This window comes from Pyxicephalus adspersus, chromosome W (assembly GCF_032062135.1).
Source record: "Pyxicephalus adspersus chromosome W, UCB_Pads_2.0, whole genome shotgun sequence".
Classification (NCBI taxonomy): domain Eukaryota; kingdom Metazoa; phylum Chordata; class Amphibia; order Anura; family Pyxicephalidae; genus Pyxicephalus; species Pyxicephalus adspersus.
In genome coordinates this window covers 10,863,010-10,890,236 of record NC_092870.1, presented here as the reverse complement: position 1 = coordinate 10,890,236, position 27,227 = coordinate 10,863,010, and the positions used below count along the sequence as shown (strand labels likewise).

Genomic DNA, 27,227 nt, shown 5'->3' with positions numbered 1-27,227 from the left:
AGCTCCATAAGGATATGGTGTCACCAGTTTGGTGTGGAGGAACTTGAGTGTCCTACACAGTCCTGACCTCAACCCTACTGAATAGCTTTAGGATGAATTGGAATGGTGAGCCCGGTCACTAGTGCCTACTGCGCATGCATTTGTGTATGTGCTGGGAATGAATACATTTCCTTGCACATGTATAGAAATTATGTCATTCCAATCTGGCCAATAAAGTTGGCTCAAGATTCTGAACCTTGAAGAGGACTGGGTCAAGATATTAGTGCCAGCAAAGCCGAGAAGACGTGAGTTTAAAAAAAAAGGGCAAAAGGCTGGTAAGTTTGTTGTATTGCAGAAGAGCCTGATTACAATTTTTTAGATTTTAGACAAAGTTTTTTGATTTAGTTCTGCTTTAAAGGGTCTGATAATCACTTTTGAAATTTAATTGCAAACACTTTACTATTCCCCCCCATTGCCTCTCATTACCTTTCATTGTCTCCCATTGTTTACTATTGCCCCTCATTGTTTCTTTTTGTCATTATTACCTCATATTGCCTCTCATTGCACCCCATTGCCCCTTATTGCCTCCCATCGCCACTCATTGCCTCTCTTTGCCTCCCAGGCCCCATAATCAGCATGTAAAAAAATATAGAGCACAGAAACTTCAATGTAGCAAAATGTGACTTCATCATAGGAAAGATGACTCCAGTTTATTTTTTATTGCATTATAATGTTCTCAACAGTTCCCTTTGTTTGGCTGGAGCCGTGCATCTCCGGCAGCTTTACACTGGCGAGCTTGCATTAAAAGTCACTGTTCCCCTAAAAAAATCATTCTTTCTAATGGCACACCTAATACCCTGAGCCCTTAAAAATATGTTTGTGCTGTTCAAATGTTTAAAACATGTATGTGCGCTAAAAAAAAAGCATATTTTAAAATCACTCATTTCTTTTCTGTTATGCAAGAGTTAACCAAGTTCAATTCCTCTACATAGGCGCCTATATAAAAGCTTCCAAAGCCTGATCGGAGAAGCCGCTGGCGGGTAAATCCCGCGACTATCTTGCGACTGACCGCGCGCGAAGCCATCAGACCAGATTTTCCCACAAAAGTCACAAGCACACACGTTCTTTTGTTTGCTTCTTATGTATATGTGTTGTGACACCAATGCAGGATTGGTGGTGGAAGGGAGGTATATTAGCCCAAGATTCCTCTCCTATGTAAAGTAGCAGGTGGAAAACTCACCTGCAAGGTAATTAAGGAAGCAGCACTGAGGGTGGGGTATAACAGAAACAGGAACTCAGTGAGAGGAAGCCTTCCCAGGGGACACAGGAAGTTGAACCCTGTGAAAGAACCCAGACCTGAATAGAAGGTGGCGGCTAGTTTTGTTTGGGGCTGACAGGGAGAAGCTCTACTGCCAATAGACAGGAAAGTCTTATGTTTAGTAAGTGCCAGACAGGCAAGGTTTTTCTTTTTACTGTTTTGGTTTTGTTTGTTTGCAACCTTGAATAAACCCGGCCGTGGGCCGGCTTAACATTAAAACCTCGGTGTGGTCTGAGTTGGATGGAGCGGACAGGAGTCCTGTGACCCCAGAAAAGGTGATCCCTGAGCGAAAACCCCTTACAAGTGGTGGAGGATGCGGGCATTTTACTAAAGTCTAAAATGGACGAAGTGGTAAAGGCCCTGATACAGTCTACGGCAGCCCAGCAGGACGCCAACCGCTTGCTGTCTGCACAGCTGGCCACCCTGAGAGAGGCCACGAGTAGAGACCATCAAGTCTTGCAGGAAGTGGTGCAGCGTGTGGCAAGCCTTCCAGTGATACAGCCAGGAAAAGAGCAGACAACTATCCAGGTGGGTCACTTTTTGCAAAAGATGACAGCAGAAGATGATGTGGAAGCTTACCTGGTAACCTTTGAGAGGACAGCAGTGCGGGAGGCTTGGCCAAAGGCCCGGTGGGCAGGACTGCTCGCCCCATTTCTTGCAGGTGAGGCGCAAAAAGCCTATTTTGACCTGGAACCTGAGGATGCCCAGGACTTTGATAAACTGAAGTCTGAGATCCTGGCTCGGCTAGGTGTTACCCTAGCAGTCAGAGCCCAGAGAGTACATCAGTGGACATATAAAATGGATAAGCCACCACGTTCGCAGATGTTCGATCTCATCCATTTGACTCGGAAGTGGCTACAACCAGAGGTGTTATCAGCCCCCGACGTGGTGCAGCGGGTGGTCCTTGACAAGTTCCTGAGATCGCTACCCCCAGCTCTAAGGAAGTGGGTGAGTCATGGGTACCCCAAGACAGCAGACCAGCTGGTGGACCTGGTGGAGCGATACTCTGCGGCTGAGGATCTTCTAACTATCTCTGAGCCCCCAACCCCTCGGATCCCGCGAGTTCCTGGTAAGACTGTTCTGGGGCATAAGGGACCTGGGAGAAATATTAAGACTTTAAGTGACAAAGATACTGAGACTGTTGGATCAGGAGAGCCTAAGGGGTATCACCTTGGAAGGAACCAAGGACATATAAGATGTTTTCGCTGTAAGGAGTTGGGACACATTGCCGCGAACTGTCCTATAACTACTGAACCAATGCAATGTGATGCTGCCTTTATGAAAAACCGCATGTCTATGTTTGCGCAAGTAGTATGTATTGCGACAGGTTCAGACAGAGCGGAAAAACATTTGTGTAAATTACAGGTGAATGATCAAAGTGTAACTGCACTGCTAGACTCAGGGAGTGTAGTAACTCTAGTGAAAGCAAGCCTTTTAGGCCCCTCTGACAGTGAATCAGACACCTTCACGGTGACTTGTGTGCATGGGGATACCCGTGAATATCAGACAACCTGGGCTAATATTAGAACTCCTTATGGGTCAGTGCTTCATAAAGTGGGGTTAGTCCCAGCACTAATGCAGGAGGTGATTCTCGGGAGAGATTTTCCACATTTTTGGAAATTATGGGAGTCCAAGTTGGAACCAAAAAGAGATGCAGCGCAGAAATTGACAGCGTCAGATATAAGCCCAGAACCCTTAGGGGATCCCCCACTAGGGGAGGTAGGTGAGGAATCAACAGATATGTCCCTCCCTTTTCCATTTTCTGTTATGGCCGGAGACCTAGATGACTCTGCGTCAGGAGTAGAGACAGAAGGGGTGACACTTCAGGGTATGCCTGACCTAGACATTAGGAAAGACGACTTCCACAGTGAACAAATGAAGGACTGTACCCTTACGCGAGCCAGAGAAAATATAACAGTGGTAAATGGGAATCCTGTGGAGCCGGGTTATAGGCTTGCTTTTCCTTACATGGCTCTACAGAATGACTTGTTGTATAAGATAGACAAGAGGGCAGAGGAGGTGGTACAGCAGTTAGTGGTGCCAAAACCCTACAGGAGAACTGTTCTGGATCTGGCACATGGACACAATATGGGGGGCCATTTAGGGATCCAGAAAACTACCGAAAGAATTTTAGAGAGATTTTTTTGGCCTGGAATGCATGGAGACATTAAAGCATATTGCGAATCCTGCCCTCAGTGTCAGATTACAGCTCCTATGCCCCATTTCCGCAGCCCTTTGGTGCCCTTGCCAATTATTGAAATACCCTTTGAGCGCATTGGAATGGATTTGGTTGGCCCCCTAATAAAGTCAGCTCGGGGTCACCAGCATATTTTAGTCGTAATCGATTATGCTACCTGTTACCCGGAGGCCATACCTTTGCGCAATACTTCATCAAAGACCATCGCAAAAGAACTGGTCCATATGTTTAGTCGGGTTGGTATTCCGAAGGAAATACTCACAGATCAAGGGACGCCCTTTATGTCTAATGTCATGAAGGAACTTTGCAGACTGTTTAAAGTTACCCAACTACGTACATCGGTCTATCACCCCCAAACTGATGGTTTGGTTGAACGATTTAATAAGACTCTGAAACAAATGCTGAGAAAGGTGGTAGATAAAGATGGGAAAAATTGGGATTTTTTGCTCCCATATCTGATGTTTGTTATAAGGGAAGTACCGCAGTCATCCGCAGGGTTTTCACCTTTTGAGCTTGTATACGGTAGGCATCCACGTGGTTTGTTAGATGTGGCTAAAGAAACATGGGAAGCACAGGCCACACCGTACAAAAGTATAATAGAGCATGTGTCACAGATGCAGGACAGGATTTCCACAGTTATGCCAATTGTTAAAGAACATATGGAAAGGGCTCAAGGAGTACAGAAAAGGATTTATGATAGGGGGGCAAAGGTCCGAACATTTGCGCCAGGAGATCGAGTACTAGTTCTCGTCCCCACCGTGGAGAGTAAATTTATGGCTAAATGGCAAGGCCCATTTGAAATTATTGAAAAAGTGGGAGAGGTGAATTATAAAGTATATCAACCAGGGAAAAGAAAGCCAGAACAGATTTACCATATAAATCTGTTAAAACCTTGGAAAGACCGGCCAGTCCTGGCAGCAGCACATGCTCCACCCATCAATGCTGGGGCAACAATGCCTGTTGTCAGAATAGCCGAGACTCTGTCCGAGGTCCAAAAAAGGGAAGCAAGACAGATGGTCGCTCAGAACAGGGGTTTTTTTTCCGAAAAGCCAGGAAAGACACCTCTCATAAAACATGATATCATAACTGAACCTGGGGTTAGGGTCCATGTCAAACCCTATAGAATTCCTGAAGCCAGACGAGAGGCAGTCTCAAAAGAAGTGAAAGAGATGCTGGAGTTGGGGGTAATTGAGGAGTCTCATAGTGAATGGTCAAGCCCTATTGTATTAATTCCAAAGCCTGATGGTACGATAAGATTCTGTAATGATTTTAGGAGGTTGAATGCGGTGTCTAAGTTTGACGCCTACCCTATGCCACGGGTGGATGAACTTATAGACCGACTGGGCACAGCCCGTTACATTACGACCTTAGACCTGACAAAGGGGTATTGGCAAATACCCCTGACAGACGCGGCCAAGGAGAAGACAGCATTTTCCACACCTGATGGCCTATTCCAGTATGTAAATATGCCTTTTGGCCTGCATGGGGCTCCTGCATCCTTTCAGCGGCTAATGGACAGAGTTTTGAGGCCACATAGACAGTATGCTTCAGCTTATCTTGATGACATAGTGATACATAGTGCGGACTGGGAGACACACTTACTCAAAGTACAGGCAGTGATTGATGACCTGAGGAGAGCAGGGTTGACTGCGAACCCCAAGAAATGCAGCATTGGCCTAGAAGAAGCCAAGTACTTAGGCTACATTATTGGGAGAGGTGTAGTCAAGCCCCAAGTGGCCAAGATTGAGGCCATACAGAACTGGCCCCGGCCTGTGAATAAGAAACAAGTGAGGGCATTCCTGGGGATTACTGGCTATTATAGGCGTTTCATACCCAATTTTGCATCTATAGCAGTTCCCTTAACTGATCTCACCAAGGGAAACGGGTCAGGGATGATAAAATGGAACGATGAAGCCGAGGAATCATTTCAGACTCTAAAGAGGGCCTTGTGTTCTCAACCAGTATTAATGACCCCTGACTTTAAAAAAGAGTTTGTGGTACAGACAGATGCTTCTGACTCAGGAATAGGGGCAGTGTTGTCACAGATTATTAACAAAGAGGAGCATCCCGTGCTTTACTTAAGTCGGAAACTAAATAAGCATGAGAGAAACTACGCAGTGGTAGAGAAGGAGTGTTTGGCCATCAAGTGGGCTTTGGTATCACTCAAATATTACTTGTTAGGACGGAAGTTTCGACTTGTCACTGATCATGCCCCTCTGAAGTGGATGAACCTGAGCCGGGACAAAAATAGCAGAGTGACAAGATGGTTTCTGGCCTTGCAGGCTTACAATTTTACAGTGGAACACAGGCCAGGAAAATGGCAAGGAAACGCAGATGCGTTGTCACGGGTGCACTGTCTGTTAGTTTCAGTTGCTCAGTCCCACTTGCCTGAGCAGAGGGGGAGGATATGTGACACCAATGCAGGATTGGTGGTGGAAGGGAGGTATATTAGCCCAAGATTCCTCTCCTATGTAAAGTAGCAGGTGGAAAACTAACCTGCAAGGTAATTAAGGAAGCAGCACTGAGGGTGGGGTATAACAGAAACAGGAACTCAGTGAGAGGTAGCCTTCCCAGGGGACACAGGAAGTTCTCACCAGTGACAGCTTAACAGATCCTCCTTAATCGCACAGCTGAAATCTAATCGCCTTAATTGGCAGATTCGCGACCCCTATTGCTCATTATTATCAAGGCAGGAATCCGGCTGGCAGTGAGGGGGCGAGTGTACGAGCGCACTGGACTCCGGACCGCGGGAAACCGGGAAAGTACGCGCGACCAGCGAGCGTGGATTTTATTGATGAATCAGGGCCATTGAATAGTGCTCTGAACATCACATCTGTGTGATGTGTTATTTGAAAACATTGTATAGCATTGTAAACTTATGTAGTCAGACAAAATGTTCTGATTGGGAATTCTGCTCTTCTACTTCATGTGTTTAAAGTATTTATAGCAAATCTTTCAGTTCATTGTAGACAACCATCTTTTTTTTAATTCTTTGTATATTCTTGCTTTGTATCTGCCCTCTTTCTAAGTCCTCACCTAGGGGAGGGTGACTGGAAGTTTAACACCCCAGAGACATTTACAGAACATACCCCAGGGGGCATCAAGTATAATACAGGACACACAATAAAGGACAGGATACAAGTCACGTGATATCTCGCTCTTCAGGATCACATTGATGTTGCTGGCAACATGTTGTTTAAATGCTCGCTGCAAACGCGAGATCTGAAGCTGCATGATTAGTAGAGAAAATTTCCTCTAACTCCGGTGGGTTCGCGAAATTTAGGCGAATTGGTTTCGCGAATTCCATAAAGTCAATGGGCCAACTTTAAACATTAATAGCAAAGCCCCTATACATGTTAGAACCACCAAATTTGCTAGGTAAGTGGCAACAAGGAAAAAATACAAAAGTTCCAAAAGACCTTGTGGTTTTCCAGAAAAGGCAGGCAAAGTGACAGCAGGCAAATAGGATTTTTGCATGATGGACAGCGTCCAGAAGGCAGCATAAACATTAGGACATTGAGAAAGGGTGAAAACAACCCACTAGCAACAGTCTCTGCCGCCAAAACAGCAGGAAAATGCATTGCTATTTAATGTACGCACCCCTATTGAATTTACATAGCTGCATAATTTGGTTACGCTATATAAATCCTGTTTATTATTAATAATATTAATAATAATAATTGCTAGCTGGCATCATGACCTGGATGACGTGTTAGGAATGCCACCCATAAAGTTGTGGACAAGTAGTGACGTGACATTAGGCAAAAGGATGGAGGACCAGAGATGGAGCATGGGTCAGCAAGAGCAGTAGCAATGTGTGTCCTCTGATCAGCTATCACCAGGGAGGCCGCATTGATAAGAGTCATGGAGAGCTGGGTGTAGTGCATCGTCAATGACACCCAGAAGTGTGTAACACAATTTTTGTGAATGGAGTACCGGGCAGGCAGCAGCGGCAACAGCAGGAGGAGAAGGCGGTGGGCCCTGAGACGGAGCGTGGACGGCATTGGTAACTGGCATCTAGAGCTGGGTGTAGTGCATCATCAATATCACCCAGAAATCTGTAATACAATTTTTGTGAATGAAGTACTGGACAGGCGGCAGCAGCAACAGCAGGAGGAGAAGGCGGTGGGCCCTGAGACGGAGCGTGGACCGCATTGGTAACTGGCATCTAGAGCTGGGTGTAGTGCATCACCAATGTCACCCAGAAGTGTTCTATTTTAGTAAATGGAGTACTGACAGGCGGCAGCAGCAGCAACTGCATGAGGAGAAGGCGGTGGGGCCTGAGACGGAGCGTGGATGGCATTGGTAACTGGCTGGGTGTAATGCATCGTCAATGACACCCAGAAGTGTGTAATACATTTTTTGTGAATGGAGTACTGGACAGGCGGCAGCAGCAACAGCAGGAGGAGGAGGCGGTGGGCCCTGAGACGGAGCGTGGACGGAATTGGTAACTGGCATCTAGAGCTGTGTGTAATGCATCATCAAAGCCACCCTGCAGTGTGTAATGCAAAAATATGAAATTTGTGATTAAACGTAGAAGGGCTGGACCAAGATGTTTTGTGCGCCAGCACTGTTGCTGTGGTCTGTGGTGCCGGAAGTGTTGGGAAGGTAGACGATATTGCTAATTTGCATCATGAAGTGGATGATATGAATGCCAACCCTTAATCTTACAATACTTAGCTGAAAAATTAGGCAAAGGCAATGGTACCTATCAGTGTGGCAGTACTGGGAGTTTTCATCTGCAGTTTGTTGGCCTCCCGGAATCAGCAGAAATGTAAAGTATATTGCTAGCTGGCACAATGGCAAGCATGACATTGGCAATGAATGCCACCCCTGGACGTTGCGATGACTAGCGGAAAAATTCAACCGAGGCAGGCTCAGCTGACAGGGTGTTGGTGATAGGTAGCCACAGACTCAGCACAGGAGCAGTGTTGGTTAACAGAGGCATCTTGGTTGGCAAGTGAGTCCTTGTGTCAGTCAATCAGTGACATCTGCAGTGGGGATATGATAGTTGTTAGTAACCCACCTTTCTTTCATTTTCAAAAAGGTGAGGCAATTGACATTTTCTGGCGACAGTAGTGATCGGTTGTTTGTTACCACTCTGCACTGAAGTTTCTTTCGGACAGAACACTGAATGCTGGGCACAAAAGCAGCTTGATGGCATACTGTGCTAACTGCAGGCAGATTTCGAGCATGTTAACCCAAAAATTAACAGTTAACCCTGTCCTGACAGGCGTCACTACTGTCAGGATAGGCATCCTCCTCATAACTGCTGTCGTCAACACCACCACCAGCCAGAAAAGAGCCAACGTAATCGTACATCATGCGATTTATCTGTTCTCGATAGTTATGCCCCTGCACTTCACTTGTTTGAGGTGGCCGCATCAGGTTTCGCCAGGCACCTAGAAAATCCCCCCTGCCTTGGCCTACACTTTTGGATGTGTGCGGCCTGCTGCCACTACTGCTGATGCAAGTGCTGCTGCCGCCGCTACAGGAGGGTACGGTGGAGGCGGTGTCCGCCTGAGTTCCCTATGTGGAATGTGTCGCAGCCAGACTCATCCATCCTTCCCACTGCTCCTCTTCTACTGCATCTCTTTGCAGATCTCTACACTGGCTTCCATTTCACCTTAGAATCAAATTCAAGCTGTTTTTTGACTTAAAATCCCTCCACAGTTCTTGTCCCACTTACATTTCTGACCTGGTAAAAAAGTACTCCCCCAGCCCCTCTCTCTGCTCCTCCAATGACCTGCTAATGACTTCCTCACTCATATTCCCCCACCTACTAGATTGTAAGCTCTTCGGGGCAGGGTCCTCTCCTCCTGTATCACTGTCTGTATTAGTCTGTCATTTGCAAGCCCAATGTAATGTACAGCGCTGCGTAATATGTTGGTGCTATATAAATCCTGTTTATTAATAATAATAATATGAATAATAAATAATAATGTGGTGCGCGGAACTCCTCACACAGCCGGTCGCATAGTATTCTGCTCAGGCGGGTCACCCTTTTTTTCTTTTGCGCCGGGTTGGGTAGAAACTGTGACATTTTGTCTTTGTAGCGGTGATCCAGAAGGGTGGCCAACCAGTAATCATTCTGGTTTTTGATGCTGCAAATGTGGGGGGCTCTCCGTAGGCATTGGAACATGTGGACACATATGAAAGAGGGGTTCCCTGAGCTCATCCTCCTCCTGTCCCCCAGTAGGCACCAAAACATCTTCCTCCTCATCACCCACCTCCTCCTCCTCTTCAAGCTGCAGCAGTTCCTGTTGTTCCTTTGCCCGCACAATGCCTGGGGCTTGACAGCACAAATACGGGTTGGACGGGTCCTGTCCAGCAGCCCCAACATGGTCTCCCTCATCATCATCATAATAATCATCTTCCTCCTCCTGGTGCTGGCCAGTGTTCCTTCTTGTTCCTCCTGATGCTGGCTGTGCGCTATGGAGTGTAATGTCACCCTAATGTCAATCCTTAACCTTTCTGTGCAAAGTGGACAAGAGTTCTCTGGCGGTGTGACTTTTCTCCCCCATGGACACCAGTTTAAGCACTGCCTGGCAACGCGTGTGCTTGAGGGAGCCGTAGTGGCGTTCCCACTTAACCACAGTGTCCTCCGCTGCTGGCCTTTCAGGAGGAGTGTCGAAAAGAGAGGGTTTGCCAGTGGAAAGAATGAAGGAGGAGAAGGAGGAGGCGGTAGAGGACTGGGGTGGCCCATGCTTTTCCACCACACCCCTCAGTACCAGGTGCTGCAATGCCTCTTGCAGAGTACCGCCCACTGAGCCCACCCAGTGAGCGGTCCAGGACAGGTAGCGTCCCACTCCGTGCCTGGTTGTCCAGCTGTCCATGGTGACGTAAATTTGGCTAGACACCGAGAATGCCAATGCTCGGGAGAGGTTACCCATTACATGTGCATATAAACTGGGTACAGCTGTACGGGAGAAGTAATGCCTGCTTGGTATATTCCACCGCCGCTCGGCACAGGCCATCAGTTCACGGAAGGGAGCCGAGTCCACAATGCTGTATGGCAATAGCTTCAAGGCCAATAGTTTGGCTAGACGCAGATTGAGCTTAATGACTCTTTTGTTGGTTGGGCCCATAGCCTGATGCCTTGCACAGAAGTCCGGTAGAGTGGGCTGAAGGGACTGGGAGCCAAGGGAGCTAAAGGGGTCGCTGGACGTTTGCGGCGACAAACCTCATCTGACACCACGAAACCTGCGGCCAGAAGCTAATACTTCCTTGCAGCTGAAAGTCTGGGTGGCACCAACCTCCTGAGACGTAGTAGCAATGACAGTTGGAGGTGGAGAAGGAGACAATATAGGTGGAAGAAGAGACGATGACGTGGTTGCACCTCCTTCAAGAGAACGCAAGTACTGCTCCCACTTTGGTTTGTGTTGCTTGCGCATGTGGGAAAGTAGGGATGTTGTACCCAAATGTGATCTGACCTGTCCTCTGCAAATCTGCCTGTGGCACAGGATACAGATTGCTACGCACCCGTCATCGTCTTTCAGCGTGAAAAAGGACCACACTGGAGAGGTGCGTTCAACCACTCTGCTGCTTATTTTCTTTGCCTCCCTCTGCGTCTGCAGGGTGCCCTGCGTCTGCTCCAGCTCAATCTCCCCCACGGTCACATCATCTCTGACTGTTCCCCTGCATGTGCCCACTTGTCTGTGTGTTCTTTGGGACTAACATGAGGCAGATTTGCGGCCCCTTCCATCCCCAGTCTGTTGCTGCTGCCTTTCCTCTACGTCTGTTTCGGAACTGCTACTAGCCTTTACACGCACCGGTGGTTTCCAGGTGACATCACGGTCATCATCATCCTCATTTTCATCTAAGCCAACCTCTGCAAATGCAGCCACTGATGCAGAACCCTCCCCCAGCAAATGCTGACCACTCTCCAAGGGTCTCAAAGTCTGCCTCCTGCTCTGAAATTCGCAATGACAGATCCTCAAAGGAGAGTCATTGGGAGGTACAGGCACATTAGCCACGCTAACTCCTGTCTTTGCTCCTGTGACGGCTGTGCTGGTTGCTGCTGCTGCAGAAGAAGAGCCTGCTGCAGAAAAAGAGCCTGTTGCACTTGAGGCCCCTGAGACCCAGACCACAATACTCTCCACATGACATGGCTGTATGATTGTAGTACACCCTCTCAATCAATCTACCAGCATACTGGTGCTCCGCACACATCTCAGACCTGTTTGACAACCTATTTGACAACTTGTGCTGCCTCCAACAGTTCCCGGGGAGTATGCCCCCTGCCAGATGCGGCAGGTCGACCAACGCCACACCTTCCCCTGCGTCTACCGCTTATCTTTTACTTATTCAGGCAAAAATGCACCTGTACCAAACAGTCTTCTTTGGTAACAATAGCAAGAGGTATCAGAATGAAATATCTGTATTTTTTTGAGAGAAATACAGACATTTTTCTAGCTTTTTTGATAGATAGCAAGTGGGATCAGAATTAAATATCTGTATTTTTTTGAGAGAAATACAGAAATTTTTCTGGCTTTTTTGATAGCAAGTAGTATCAGAATGAAATATCTGTATTTTTGGAGAGAAATACAGAAATTTTTCCTGGCTTTTTTTAAAGATAGCAAGCAGTGTTGATCGAATAGCTCACTATTCGATTCGCCAGCTATTCGCTTGAATAGACCAAAATTATTTGGGTGATCGAACGTCGAATTAGAACACCATTAAAGTCAATAGGGGAAAAATTCAGGTTATTTTTTGGGACTGTGTAGAGTTTCTACAGCCTATAAATACATTTAAAAAGACGTGCAAAGACTCCCCCAGGTCTGCATAACAATGTACAAGTCAGAAAAAATATTAGGAAGGCCTTTTTATGTTGCTGGCAACATAAAAAACATGCCAGATTTTATAAAGGCCTCCGAGTAGAGGCAGAGAGGGCCCCAAGGGGGTTTCTCCGGTCCAAAAATTAGCCACCAGGTTTCACCGCTCTGTAACCAGCCATGCACAGGCTTCAGAGTAGAGGCAGAGGTCTCTGAGGGGGGTCAAAAACTTAGGCAGTTACACAGCTCTGTTACAAGTTATTTAGGCCTCACAGGAGTGGGGACCGCATTGGTAACTGCCATCTAGAGCTGGGTGTATTGCATCATCAATATCACCCAGAAGTGTACGATTTTAGTGAATGGAGTACTGACAGGCGGCAGCAGCAACAGCAGGAGGAGGAGGCGATGGGCCCTGAGACGGAGCGTGGACCGCATTGGTGACTGGCATCTAGAGCTTAGTGTAGTGCATCATCAATGCCACCTGAACGTCTGTAATACCATTTTTAAGAATGTACTTGTCAGGCGGCAACAGCAGGAGGAGGAGACGGTGGGCTCTGAGACGGCATTGGTAACTGGCATCTAGAGCTGGGTACTGGGCAGGTGGCAGCAGTAAGAGTAGGACTACCGGCTCTCAGATGGAGTGTGGACAGCATTGGTAACTGGCATCTAGAACTGGGTACTGGGCAGTGGGAGTGGGCAGGCAGCAGTAGTAACAGCAGGATGAGTAGGCGGTGGGCCCTGAGATGGAGTGTGGACGGCATTGATAACTGGCATCTAGAGCTGGGTACTGGGCAGGCGGCAGCAGTAACAGCATGAGGAGGAGGCGGTGGGCCCTGAGACGGAGCAAGGACGGCATTAGAGGTTGAGGCCATCACCTCTATGGACAGTGTAGAAGCTGTAGCTATTGGAGACATGAATGGATGAACGAGATTCACACTGTCCATACCCACTATTTAGCGAAACCATATGAAAGGGGATGGGCTTGGTAGAATCAGCGGGGAAATACAGAAATTTTTTGGCTTTGTGGATGTATAGCAAGTGCTACCACAGTTAAATATCTGTATTTTTTTGGATAGAAATACAGAAATTTTTCCAGCTTTGTGGATAAATAGCAAGAGCTATCATAGTTAAATATCTGTATTTTTTTGAGAAATACAGAAATATTTCTGGCCTTTTGGATAGATAATAAGTGCTATCAGAATTAAATATCTGTATTTTTTTGAGAGAAGTACAGACATGTTTATGGCCTTTTGGATAGATACTAAGTGTCTATCAGAATGCAAAATATCTGTATTTGAGAGAAAAATACAGATTTTTTTCTGGCTTTTGGGATAAATTGCAAGTGCTATCAGAGGTAAATATCTGTATTTTTTGGGGAGAAATACAGACATTTTTCTGGCTTTGTGGATATATACCAAGATCTATTACAGGTAAATATCTGTATTTATTTGAGAGAAATATAGACATTTTTCTGGCTTTGTGGATATATAGCAAGATCTATCACAGTTAAATATCTGTATTTTTTGAGAGAAATACAGAAATTATTATGGCCTTTTGGATAGATACCAAGTGCTATCAGAATTAAATATCTGTATTTTTTGGAGAGAAATACAGACATTTTTCTGCCTTTTTTGGTAGATAACAAGGGGGATCAGAATGAAATATCTGCATTTTTTATCGATAAATACAGAATTTTTTCTGGATTTTGTGATAGATTGCAAGAGGTATCATAAATTATAGCCGATACATCTTCCAATCTATCACAAAAGCCAGAAAAACTTCTGTATTTCTACAAAAAAATACAGATATTTCATTCTGATAGCACTTGCTATCTATCCAAAAAGGACAGAAAAAAAATCTGTATTTCTCTCAAAAAAAATACATATATTTAAATGTGATAGCACTTGCTTTATATCCACAAAGCCAGAAAAATGTCTGTGTTTCTCTGAAAAAAATACAGATATTTTATTCTGATCCCACTTGCTATCTATCAGAAAAGCCATAAAAATTTCTGTATTTCTCTACAAAAAATACAGATATTTCATTCTGAGACCACTTGCTATTTATCCAAAAGGACAAAAAAAATTCTGTATCTCTCCACATAAAATACAGATATTTAATTATGAATCACAGCTCCGTTACAAGTGATATAAGCCTCAAAGTAGATGGAGGCAGAGGGCCCTGAGGGAGGTGCTCGGTAAAAGAAATTAGCCAGTTACACAGCTCCATTGCAAGTTATAGACAGAGACAGAGCAGAGGTAGAGGGCCACTAGGGGGAGGAGTAGAAGGAGATGCCGAAGGCTGTGAACGTGCTCTTCCCATCAAGATGTCCGTGCAGCAGTTGACGACTAATCACTTCACTCTGCAGAGGGGGTGGTAAAGTCATTGCCGATCCAAGCCTTATTCATTTTAATAAAAGTGATTCGGTCGACATTTTTGAGGAGAGGCGAATTCGCTTGTCACTCACTACGCCCCCAGCTGCACTGAACGCTCTTTCAGATAACACACTTGCAGCTGGGCAGGCAAGGATCTAAATGGCATGTTCTGCCAGCTCCAGCCACTGCTCAAGTTCAGATACCCAGTAGCGCAGTGGGTCCTGGCTTTGGCGGTTGCAGATGTTCCATGTAGAGCTCAGGTATCCCTACACCATGACTGAGTAGTGCTGCTGACTGTCATTGGCAATTGCTGCACGACTGGCAGCTTGCTTCCGCTGAAAAAAAGCCTGCATAGTTTGGCTTGGATGACCTCTACTGCTGCTGCCACCCAAGGTAGTTTCCACTTAAGGTAGTTGTTTTGCTGCCATGGCTGGTGGAACTGCCATAGGGATCCCCGAGGCTGCTGGCAGACGGAAAGGCTGAGCACAAGTCCCTTACAAGCACTTCTTGGTAGTGCTGCATTTTAGGTCACCTGTATTGGGGCAAGATGAGTTGTTGTATCTCAGGCTTGTAACGTGGATCAAGTAATGTAGCAATCCAATAGTCGTCAGTCTTTGTTTTTATGTGTTCTATGAGCGGATCTTTGGCTATGCACTCCTGCATGAAGGATGTCATGTAGCTCAAACTTCCCACAGCTGAGGTAATTCTGAACCCACACTCCTGTGGGTCGAACAGCAGCACAGGGTTGTTCTCCTCCTCCTCCGCCTGGTCTTGCCATCCACGGAACATGCCACCTTGTGTTTGGGTGAATGGATGCCATGTACCCTCCATATCCTCCTCTGCCCCTTCCTCCCCTTCTCCCATGCCTGCAATGTCCTCCTCATCCTCTTCCACCTCCTCCTCTTCCTGAATTTGAGGTGCACTTTGCCTAGTAGGCACGCATGTCCGGGAAGATGTTTGAAACGCCATCTCTTGCCGCAGCGTCCGCTCTGTGTCGTGTTAGAGATCCACCATCATCTCTTCCAGCAAGCATATGATGGGGATGGTGTCACTGACACAGGCCTGATCTCTGCTGATCATCCTGGTGGCCTCTTCAAAAGGTGACAATACAGTGCACAAGTCCTCAATTTGCAGCCACTCTGCAGGGCTTAAGTAAGGTAATGTACGTATACGTTTGAAACGAACAGACTCTGCCACGTATTCCAACACGCTTTCTGTTCAGCCAGCCGCTGCAGCATGTAAAAGGTGGAATTCCAACGAGTGGCCACAATACAAATTAACCGGCAGATTGAAGTTTCGCTGTAAATCCACCAATCTGGAACTGGCTGTGTACAACCGGCAGAAATGCGCTGACAACTTTCTGGCCTTCAGCAACAGCGGCTGGAGGCCTGGGTAATTCCTAAGGAAGCACTGTACTATCAGGTTCATGACGTGAGCCAGGCAAGGTACGTGTGTGAGTTTCCCACAACGCAGGGCTGTCAGCAGATTGGCCCTGTTGTCACACACGACCTTGCCTGGCTGGAGTCTGTGCGGGTTAGCCATATGTCCTCCTGCTCCCGCAGGGCACTTAGAATGGTTGCGCCCATGTGGCTAAGGGAACCGAGGCTTCGCAACCTCAGGACTGGGTGGCAACGTATGAATTGTGCACCGAAATAGCAAACTGCAGGTTGTTGCTGGCTGTGAACAGATGCTGGTAAATGGGAGGTGCTGGGTCTCCACGGCAAAGTGTCCCTGGAGGAAGAGGTTAAGGCACACGAGTCAAAGGAGGAGATTCCATGGCGATGTGCTCTGGGCGGAGGTAGGTATGCAGGCCTTGCTGCAGCTGCATCTTCCCTTGCTGTCACCAACGTTACCCAGTGAGCTGTGTAGGAAATATATCTTCCCACTCCATGCTTGCTCGACCAACTGTTGGTTGTCAGGTGCACCTTGCCAAAGTGCTGCAGGGCCACGGCCACATTGCTCTGCATGTGTTCATGCAAAGCAGGAACACATATTTCTGCAAAATGCTGCCGCTTGGGCATAACGTATTGTAGGTTCGCGCAGAGGAATGCGTAGCGGAACCCATTGGAGTCCACCAGCCGGTAACAGAGAAGCTCTAGCGCAATCAGCTGTGCAATTGCCGCATTGATTAGCTTTGTTTTGGAGTCATTTGGACCATATTTCCTCTTGCGCTCCAGCATCTGGGGGATGGAAGGTTGGATGCTGCTAATGCTAACCTGCTAATACTAATGCTAATGCTTTGCCTCATTTCAAGTGCTGAGCACACAGTTGGACACAAATGCCCACACGAGCGAACATCGAACTGGGCCGAAAGGTGCTCTGGAGCTGGTGCTGGCGGTCCGTGGTTGTTGAGGCATAGCTGTGGTGACAGCGTCTGACGATGGACGACTATGACTTGCCTCACTGCTACGTGAAGACTGCAGAGTGTGGGCAGCTTTTACCCTCTTCCTTCATCTCCCCCTTTGAGAGTGCTCTGCAACCTCCTCCTCCTCTTCCGGCCTATGATGATCTCCTTGTTGGCCCCATGTCGGATCAAAGACATCATCATCAGAAGGGACAGTTTCCCTGTATGTGCCAGAAGGAAGCAGCAGCCTTTTGGAGTTTGAATTGGCTCGTCTGGCTCAGAGTGTTGGGGTGAAAAGTAAGTGGGAGGAAAGCATGTGAACTGACTTACTTCGTCAGATGACTGAAATAACTGAGCATCTTCAAGGAATACTTGTAGCTCTGCATCACCAACCCCTCGGTGGGACTCCTCTACATACTGCTGTACACAAGACTTTCCAGACGAGGAGGAAGAACTAGGAGGAACAGGTGTATCATGGACTGTTTAGGACCCCTGTGAGGCCTGTGTCTTGGACTGGGAGGAAAAGGGGGTGTGATCACTTGACCCAGGCTGGGTCAAGTACTCTACTACCTCTTGTTCAAGGTGCGGTAATAATAGACGCTCACCACCAACAGCAGCGCTTCTTGTTCTCGGGTCTGCAATTAAAAACAAGATCATACTGCTTACCACCCCTGGCAAAGCTGCCCCTTCCTCTTTGGCTAGACATAGTACAATTTTTTGTGTGGCTTCACACCCTGCAAAATACTTTGTAGCTAATATGCTTCACAAAGTGTAAATTTTTACAGTAAGTGGATTTTTTTTTATTGGGGGGGGGGAATGACACCAAAAATGCAAGTGCGCTGTGTGTGTTGTATGCAGCACTTTCCTTCAGCGGTGACGCTTGTAATATGCAGCACAGTATACAAACTGTATACTGCAGTATACACTGCGTCTGTCTGACTGTCTCTCAGTTTAAGTGTGATACTGTGCACGCAGTCAGGGATGGTACCATGGCTCTGGCTGCATGTATGTAACACACTCACTGACTATCTATCTATCTAACAGTGAAACACTCTACCTATTTGAGTACAGTAGATTACAGGACTGAACCAATACAGTACAAGCCAACTATCTATCTGACTAATAGTGTGAGACAAGAGTGTGACACAAGCTAACTAAGTAAAGCACTTTTGTTTTACTTTGACAAAGCAAGCCAAGCAGCACAGAGAAGATGACCTCATGGCGAATCACAAGGCCGTTCTCGCTTAAATGTTCGGTAAATGAGAAAGGCCCAATTCGCAGCGAGATCGAACTTACAAATCTCGCTCACTCATCCCTAATGATTAGATGGTCAGGAACCAGGAAGAGACAGCTGGCTCCTGATGAAGTAGGGTGATGATTCCAGAATGAGTGTGCAACAGCAAAGTTGTAACTGCTTGACATGTGTTAGCAGGAGTTCGGTTTTAATTTGTCCATTGGAAATCACATGTCCATCTGTGATCTCCCTGTTCACAGGGTGACAATGCCACATGATTTATTTCTAGCTTTCATTGCTGAAAATAGCGGTTCCTACGCCAAATGAAAATACAGCAGTTGGAGAGGTTGTTATTGTTATGTGAGTATAGGTAATACTGACATTAAATATGCCTATATACTGTATTACCTTCTCTCCTGAATTAAGATGGCAATAACATTTTTGCATTAAAGTATATGTTTAAAATAACTAATTATAGTCCAAATAATGTAATCATGTGCTTCTCTATGCAATGCAGGCAGATCATAATAGTTCTTCGCATGACTGGGCTGTCAATATTCCTGGGTATACCCTCTTTCATAAAGACAGAGTCAAACGAAAAGGTGGTGGTGTCTGTCTGTATGTGAGAAGTGATCTAAAAGTGAATGTGAAAGAAGAAATTGTGGAGGGAACAAGCGATGAGGTTGAGGCAATTATGGGTGGAGTTAAATGTGGGGTTGAATAACACACAATTAATTATTGGAGTCTGCTATAGGCCCCCCAGTGCTAAGGAAGATATAGAAAATCAACTACTAGCACAGATAGAAAAAGCAGCAAAAAGTGGAAGTGTTTTATTCATGGGAGATTTCAACTACCCTGACATTGACTGGAGTAATGGCACTACAGGAACAGCAAAAGGGAGGAAATTTGTGAATTTAATACAAGAGCTTATAACAAATGTGCAAATAAAAGAGAATCTGGGTAGTAGTGACTATAATATGATTTCATTTAATGTTAGCTGTAAACAGGAAGCAAAAAAAGGAAAGATAAAAACATTTAATTTTAAGAGAGCAAATTTTCTATTATTAAGGGTGGCTCTCTGTGACTTGGACTGGGAGACAATATTGTCCTCAAAGAACAGAAATGGGAATGTTTCAAGTTTACAATGGGTAATAAGTTTAAGAGGCTAAAATTAAAACCTATGTGGCTCACAGCTGATGTCAAAAAAGCCATAAGGAACAGGAAAAGGGCATTTCAAAAATATAAAAATGAAGGATCACCTTCATCATTTGAAACCTATAAAGAACATAACAAAAAATGAAAAAAAGGGGATAAAATGTGCAAAACTTCAAAATGAAAGACTGATTGCAAAGGAAAGTAAGGCAAACCCCCAAATTTTTTTCAAATATATTTATAGCAAAAAGTGCAGATCTTAGCATGTAGGCCCCTTAAAGGATGTCGCTAGGTTGGTAACTGGGGATAAAGACAAGGCAGATTTACTAAACACTTTTTTTAGCTCTGTGTACAGGAAGGAAAATGGCAGAGCTCAAGTCCAAATTCTTAATAGCAATGTCACGGTCTTAAATGAGTCACAATGGCTCAGAATTGATTTGATTAGGAAACAGCTGGGAAAAATTAAGGTTGAAAAAAGCACCAGGACCTGATGGATTACATCCACGTGTCCTCAAAGAGCTGAGCTCAGTTATTTCAAAGCCATTATTTCTAATTTTTAGAGATTCTTTGTCACTGGCAAGGTACCCATGGATTGGCATAAGGCCATTGTGGTTCCTATCTTCAAAAAGGGAGCAACGTCATTATTAGGTAACTACAGACCCATTAGTTTAACATCAATAGTTGGAAAGGTCTTAGAGAGTTTGATAAAGAGCCACATAGAGGAGTTTCTGCTAGAAAATATTATAAGTGATAGTCAGTATGGCTTAAAGAAAGACAGAAGTTGTCAAACAAATTTACTCTTTTTATGAGGAAGTAAATAAACAGGTAGACAGTGGAATAGCAGTTGATATAGTGTACTTGGACTATGCTAAAGCATTTGACACTGTACCCCACGAACGGTTAATATGCAAGTTAGGGTTGATAGGTTTAGAAAGGTCAATCTGTAAATAGATAGAGAACTGGCTTAAAGATTGCATCCAGAGAGTTGTAATTAATGATTCATACTCTGAATGGTCCAAGATTATTAGTGGTGTACCCCAGGGTTCAGTGTTGGGACCTTTACTGTTTAACATCTTCATAAATTATGTAGAGTTTGGGATTAAAAGTACCATTTCTGTGTTTGCAGATGACACCAAACTATGTAATGGAATGAAGTCCATACAGGATGTCTATAATCTACAAGCAGACCTGGATGTACTGTTTGATTGGGCAGCCAAGTGCTTCATACTGTCTAGGGGGAATACATTTGGGGGAGTCAGAAAATGAAAAGGATCTGGGGGTTCTGGTAGATCATAGACTTAATAACAGCATGCAATGCCAAGCTACAATATCGAAAGCTAGCAAAAGAGGAATAGACTGCAGAGATGGAGACATAATCCTGCCCCTGTACAAAGCATTGGTCAGACCACATCTGGAATATGAGACCACATCTTGAGAAGAGACGTTTAAGGAGGGATATGATCACCCTGTATAAATATATAAACGGTCCATATAGAGAACTCTCTTCCCCATTATTCACTTTGAGATCATTACAAAGAACAAGAGCGCACTGTTTGCGTCTGGAGGAAAAGAAGTTTAAGCTCCGGATAAGGAAGGGATTCTTCACTGTAAGGTCTGTGAAAATGTGGAATCGGATCCTTTAGGAAGTAGTTTCAGCAACTACTATAGATTGCTTTAAGAAAAAGCTGGATGTTTTTCTAGAAGCACAGAATATAACTGGGTATTAAGGCTTTAAAGTAAAAATAACAGTGACTGTTGATCTAGGGAGCATTCAATTGCCTCATGGAATCAGGAAGGAATTTTTTTTCGCCTGTTAAAGCAAGTTGTACCAGGGTTTTTTTTTTTTGCCTTCCTCTGGACCAACTATGTCTTATAGGGTTTTATATCTGGGATATGTTTATTTCCCCAGTGGTTGAACTTGATGGACCTATGTCTTTTTTTAACCTAACCTACTATGTAACTATGTAACTATAACTAATGGGAGAGGCTGTGCATCGCTTACTGAACTGATTCACACCCTTTATGACTTATAGAATTGAAACCCAATCCATGAGGAGGGACTAAATGAAGCTGAATGTCCTCCATTGTGAGAAGCTCACACTGTGCAGTGAAATTATTCCAGGAGAGGAGCTAGTACAACTGTGCAACAAATGTGTGACTGAAGGAGAGGCTGGAGGGCAGGTTTAATTAAAGGGAAAGCCAGAGGGCAAATAAATTGAGGGGAAAACTGAAGGACAGACTTAGTCGTCAGTACAAGTGCAAAACAGGAAATTTCTACATTACTAATTGGAGTTCTTTTTACTGAACCCAGACCAGAACAGTTGGGCTGGCAAGTGTGTGCTGCACTGTGCACCATGTTTCTTTATCAAAAAGACTTATAGGACAGATGAGCCCCTGGACACAGGCCCTGCACTGCACTGGAATAGAGTTCAGACTCAGAGCAGGTGTGCTGTCTGCTTGTACAAGGATCTCATTAACAGAGAGCAAATTCTATTAAAGTGATCCCACCACACTAGCAGAGAATATTTTATACCTTGTATAACACGGGACTCTTCATTACAACATCTGCCAACGTTGTCCTAAACTGTTCTATGGATGTCATTGTAAAAAATACAAGATGGTTCCCCATCCTCCTTCAATGAACAAGTAGCCTCACACTTATCCAGGTGCCTCTCATCCCTGTGCTATATTATCATTCAACACTTCATCACTGAAAATTAGGGCTGAAAACTGAGCTGCCTCTGGGGTTCATCTGTGACTGCTGTGAGGGACTGGCAGTCATCCCTTGCCATTCAACGTGTCCAAGCGTAGGAGGCTGCAGACTCAGGTTTTCATTTTTACTCATGTGCACACATACTAAACAAAATACTAAGAATGGTGCTCAGCATCACTGATTGGTTGATTATAATACTTTTTAGTTGGGTAGGTTATGCTGTACAGTACCACGGAGAGCAGTACCATCATTCAGTGTATTGCAAAGCTGTAGAATGTGGAGCATCACTGCAAATCATGCAATGCTTCCATGTCATACATGTCACTCACTGATGAGCCCACGTCCAAACAGTCTGCATTCACCAGCATAGGAGCAGCACCAGCCTGCGAAAGAGAGAAAAGTATGTTTGACTCATTGTAACAAAACCAAATATAATCTTCAATTTGTCATTTCAAAAGTCATTTTTTAAATTTGTAGCTTTCATAATCCATGGGGTCCTGCTATAAAGGTCCTGTCTTTGATAGGATGACAACACTCCAATGGAGTATCACACATTACGTAAAAATGGAGCACTCTTATTACTGTATGGAAACACATTGATGGCAGTACACAGATTACATTCAGATTTTAATATTTGGAATAAAAGTTACAAATAAAGAAGACACCTGTGTAATCACAACTGGTTGAGGAATCTCAATTCAGTATTAACAAATTCAGAAACTTTAAATCTGTCCAACAGTTGCCATATAATACAGAGTTGCCCCCCTGTACAAACAGTTACAAACATGTTACAAACACTTCCCAGAATGTTAACCCCATGAAACTCCTTGGTGTCACCAGCAAAAAGTCACATTGTTGCTTCAAAATCTTCACTATATGGGCAGACATTTTGGAACACCTGGCCATGACCCCCATATGAGTTCCCATTCCTAAGCCATCATTCATTTGGAGATGTTTCCTCCATTCCATGGCCTTTAATATGGTGTTATCCACCCATAGCCATTAGCATGAAGTTGCCCCCCCCCCCCCACCCCCACATTTCCATGGAAAAAGCTTTACATTTTTTGCATTGAAATTTATTTTACATTGTAGGCTATAATTCTTAAGCATAACTCACCGATATTTAATACATTTATTAATAAACTTTAAATAAAAAAACGCAAAAATTTGTTACAAAAATAAATAAATAAATAGTTAAACATGTATTGTAAGTGTACAGTAGCATATATAATAAATTATATATATATTATATGAAAATTTCCTTGTATTGGACTCAATACAGCTATTTTGTTTTGAATCCAATACAAAATTATTTGAATTTCCCGCCGATCCGCCCGGCCACACCGACGCATGGAAATCGTCTCTGCATTGTGCGGCTGAAGATCGAAGAAGACGAACGTGTCGCCAGGACCTGCAGGGACCAGCAGGACGCTGTGGGACAGTGACAGAACAAGGTAAGTGGGTTTTATTTTTAGGTTAAAGCTACCCCGAGTGTAACTCGGGATTACCGCTATTTGCAGGTAAAATCCACCCCGAGTCACACTTGGGAATACCGCTGGGGGGTTTACTATGAAGTTGTCATCCTTATAGTGGATGTCTGACCGATTCCTGAAACTCAACCTGGATAAAACAGAACTCATCATCATCCCCCCCTCAAAATCTAAATCTCCCCCTGACATACATCTAACTGTTAACAACACTGTTATTCGGCCCTCCCCCCAGGCACGTTGTCTTGGTGTCACCTTTGACTCGGCCCTCTCATTCACCCCCCATATTCAGAACATTTCCAGGTCCTGTCACTTTCAGCTACGCAACATCTCCAAAATACGCCCCTACCTGTCCCCTGAGACCACCAAACTCCTTGTACATGCTCTTATCATCTCCCGTCTGGACTACTGTAACATCCTTCTCGCTGGTATTCCACTAACCCGACTCTCTCCTCTACAATCTATTATGAATGCTGCAGCCAGACTCATCCATCCTTCCCTCCGCTCCTCTTCCGCTACATCTCTTTGTAGTTCTCTCCATTGGCTTCCTTTTCACCTTAGAATCAAATTTAAGCTCCTGTGCTTTGCCTTCAAATCCCTACACAGTTGTTGTCCCACTTACATCTCTGACATGGTTAAAAAATACTCCCCCTGCCGCTCTCTCCGCTCCTCCAATGACATACTACTGACTTCCTCACTCATAACCTCATCACACGCAAGGATACAAGACTTCTCTAGAGCTGCTCCAACTCTCTGGAATGGTCTTCCTCGTCCTATTCGGCTTGCTCCTACTTTCTGCTCATTTAAAAGAGCACTCAAAACCCATTTTTTCAAACTTGCCTACCCGGCTTCTTCTGTCATTTGAAACCATCACTACTTCCCACACTACATATCTCCCATCCTTTTGTGTGTGAAATTTCCCCACCTACTAGATTGTAAGCTCTTCGGGGCAGGGTCCTCTCCTCCTGTATCACTGTCTGTATTAGTCTGTCATTTGCAATCCCTATTTAATGTACAGCGCTGCGTAATATGTTGGCGCTATATAAATCCTGTTTAATAATAATAATAATAATAATAATAGTATCCTGAGAAGGAAAATGATTTTGTCTCTGTCTCCATCTTGTTTATAGGCTCCATTTTGTATTAGAATCATCAATGAGAAATGTCAAGAAAGCTGACTGCAGGGGTGATTGTCCTGTAAATCTCATTTAATTTCTTTTGTGTGTCTATTAACCAAAGTATAAATAAAAAAAATGCCAAAAATGACAATGACCAAAGTATAAATAGGAAACAATGACTAATAAACTGGGGCATGAGAGGAGATCAGGACCATGCATTGTTTAGGACCATAAATGACTCTGGATTGCTGAAGGATCACTGTTTACAGTACTTCACCTTTTAATTACTTTTCTGTACCACCTACATTAGTTTGTATAAAAAACACCATCTTTTCTAATTAAATCAGAACAGCAACTCTATAGATCAATTGGTGTCTGTGTCTGTTCTGTTACGATTGTAATATTAACTTCTTTCTTCTTTAAGAAATAAATACATTTCTTCTCGACAATTCTTCACTCCTCTATGAAGTCTTTCACAAGATTTTGGAGGGTGTCTGTGGGAATTTGTCCCCATTTGTGAGGTCAGGTACAGACGGATTGGACGAGAAGACCTGGCTCACCATTCCAATTAATCCCAAAGGTGTTCAGCAGGGTTAAGGTCAGGGCTCTCTGCAGGACACTCAAATTCTTCCACACCAAACTGCTGACACCATATCCTTGTACACAGGGGTACTGTCATGGGGGAACAGAAAAGGGTCTTCACCAAACTGTGACCACAAGGCTGGACGAGCACAATTGTCTACAATGTATTTGTATGATGGAGGATTACCAGGAGCCTTCACTGGGGACACCTGAACTTATTAGGAGAGATTGTCGGGATTCTAGTTTGTAAATGGTGAAGTTCTGGCTGAAAGTTATCAGGTTTGCTGCCACACATAATAGACAACCTAGAATGACCTGTACATCCCCTGACCTAGTCAACTGAGTCACAAAGGCAAAGAAAAGGATAACTCGTTCCACTATCAGTAAAAGGTTGGGCTCACATAAGCTATATTGTCAGTGTGTGTTGGAATTGATAGGACAAGCTGACACTGTACATGTCCATCATGACAAGATCAGGCTTGATACCCTTTATTTACCAATATCATGCCTATAAGCCATACAAATGGCCAGAATTAAATAACAAGATCCTCCATCTCTCATGAACCTTAATGAAGTTCACCTCAAAGTCCACAAACTTCAAGCAAGATTCAATGAGCCCAGCCAGATTTGCTTAACCCTATTGTCTGCATTATTTTGGCCATATGGTATAGTTTTGCCATTGGCTAGATTGACCCAATATATGAGGAATATTCTGTGTATATTTCTATCTGCTGTGTTTAATTCCTTATGTTGGTTTATTTTACTCTAACAGCTGCTCTAACCTGCAAGCTTTGTGGTTTGGTCCCTGTAGATAATCCAAAGTTTATGTCTTCATGTTGTGCACTAAGGAGGCTTTAAGGAAGATTTTGCTTTCTGTGGGATTTTGTGAAGGGAGATGGCTCACTGTTAGCAGGCTGATCCTAAGGGACGGCATTGACTGCAAACTAGAATTCCTGAAGGCAGTATAATGGAGAGGGCACCTGTGACATACACAAGATGATAACATTTTTAGGAAACTAGTTTAAAAACATAATTAGAGGTACACTTGGTTTAAATATCTTTTGGTGCTCCATATAAAAAAATGGATTTGTAGCATCTGAAGTTCCACCATTTACTGTAGTGCCAAGTATTGATAGAACTCTCAATCAAATCCATTTAAGACACCCTCAAGAAATGAGCCACCCCGACCGCTATAAATGGCTCCATCACCCAGCCCCTTCGAGATGCCTTCATTTCTAGGTCTGCTTTCCACATATAATGGGATCTGGAACACTGAGGAATATCGAACGTTCACTTATTTTAATGGATCTTGTCTCTGTCTTCTAGAATATTTACAGGGGGCAGTTTTTGATAATAATATCACATAGTCAACAATAAGTATCATGGATTACCTGGTACTGGTTGTATTGTATCTGTCAAGCTACTTTTAAAAAATACTGACGGTACAGTATGGTCCAGAACTGCATGGAAGCGGGTCCTGTTAACCTATATAAATACAATTGTGGGGTCACCATCACTAGAGAGGTTGTCAGCAGGAGGAAAGACTGACTCCTCTATATAGATAGAATTGTGGGTGTGGCGAACGCCCTCTCAGCCTGCACCCCTGTGCATAGACTTTCCAGCACGTTCAGCAACAGTCCACGCACCAGCAGGAGGAGAAAGGCCGTCACGGGGCAAGGATAACTACTCTGTTACCCCTTGCCCAATACACCATCACAGGTAGACTCCCACCACCTGTTTAGATGGAAGCACGCACTGTTACCCTTGACAGCCGCAGTTATGCTTCTGATTCTTTAATACTGTCTGTGTCACCCGCTGCCACTCCAGAAAGAGATGTCTCAGCAATCACTATGTTTATAGTAGCGTTTTCGGGTTAGCAAGTTACACTATTTATACTTTCATTAGCATTCAGAGATTCAGCTTACACTTTTTATAGTGTTTAATAAGTAAAAAC

At 44.5% G+C, this 27,227-nt stretch overlaps 1 protein-coding gene across 6 annotated transcripts in view; it reads right to left on the bottom strand.

Annotated features, from left to right (window-relative positions):
* LOC140342886 (disks large homolog 3-like) overlaps positions 1-27,227 on the bottom strand; it is a 185,534-nt gene that overhangs the window by 143,975 nt on the left and 14,332 nt on the right. For all 6 annotated transcript variants that reach the window (XM_072429262.1, XM_072429260.1, XM_072429258.1 and 3 more), the window contains one exon: positions 22,416-22,469. In XM_072429262.1, the coding sequence (XP_072285363.1) occupies positions 22,416-22,454 (39 nt within the window). In that variant the 5' untranslated portion in view covers positions 22,455-22,469. The remainder of the gene's footprint in view (positions 1-22,415; positions 22,470-27,227) is intronic.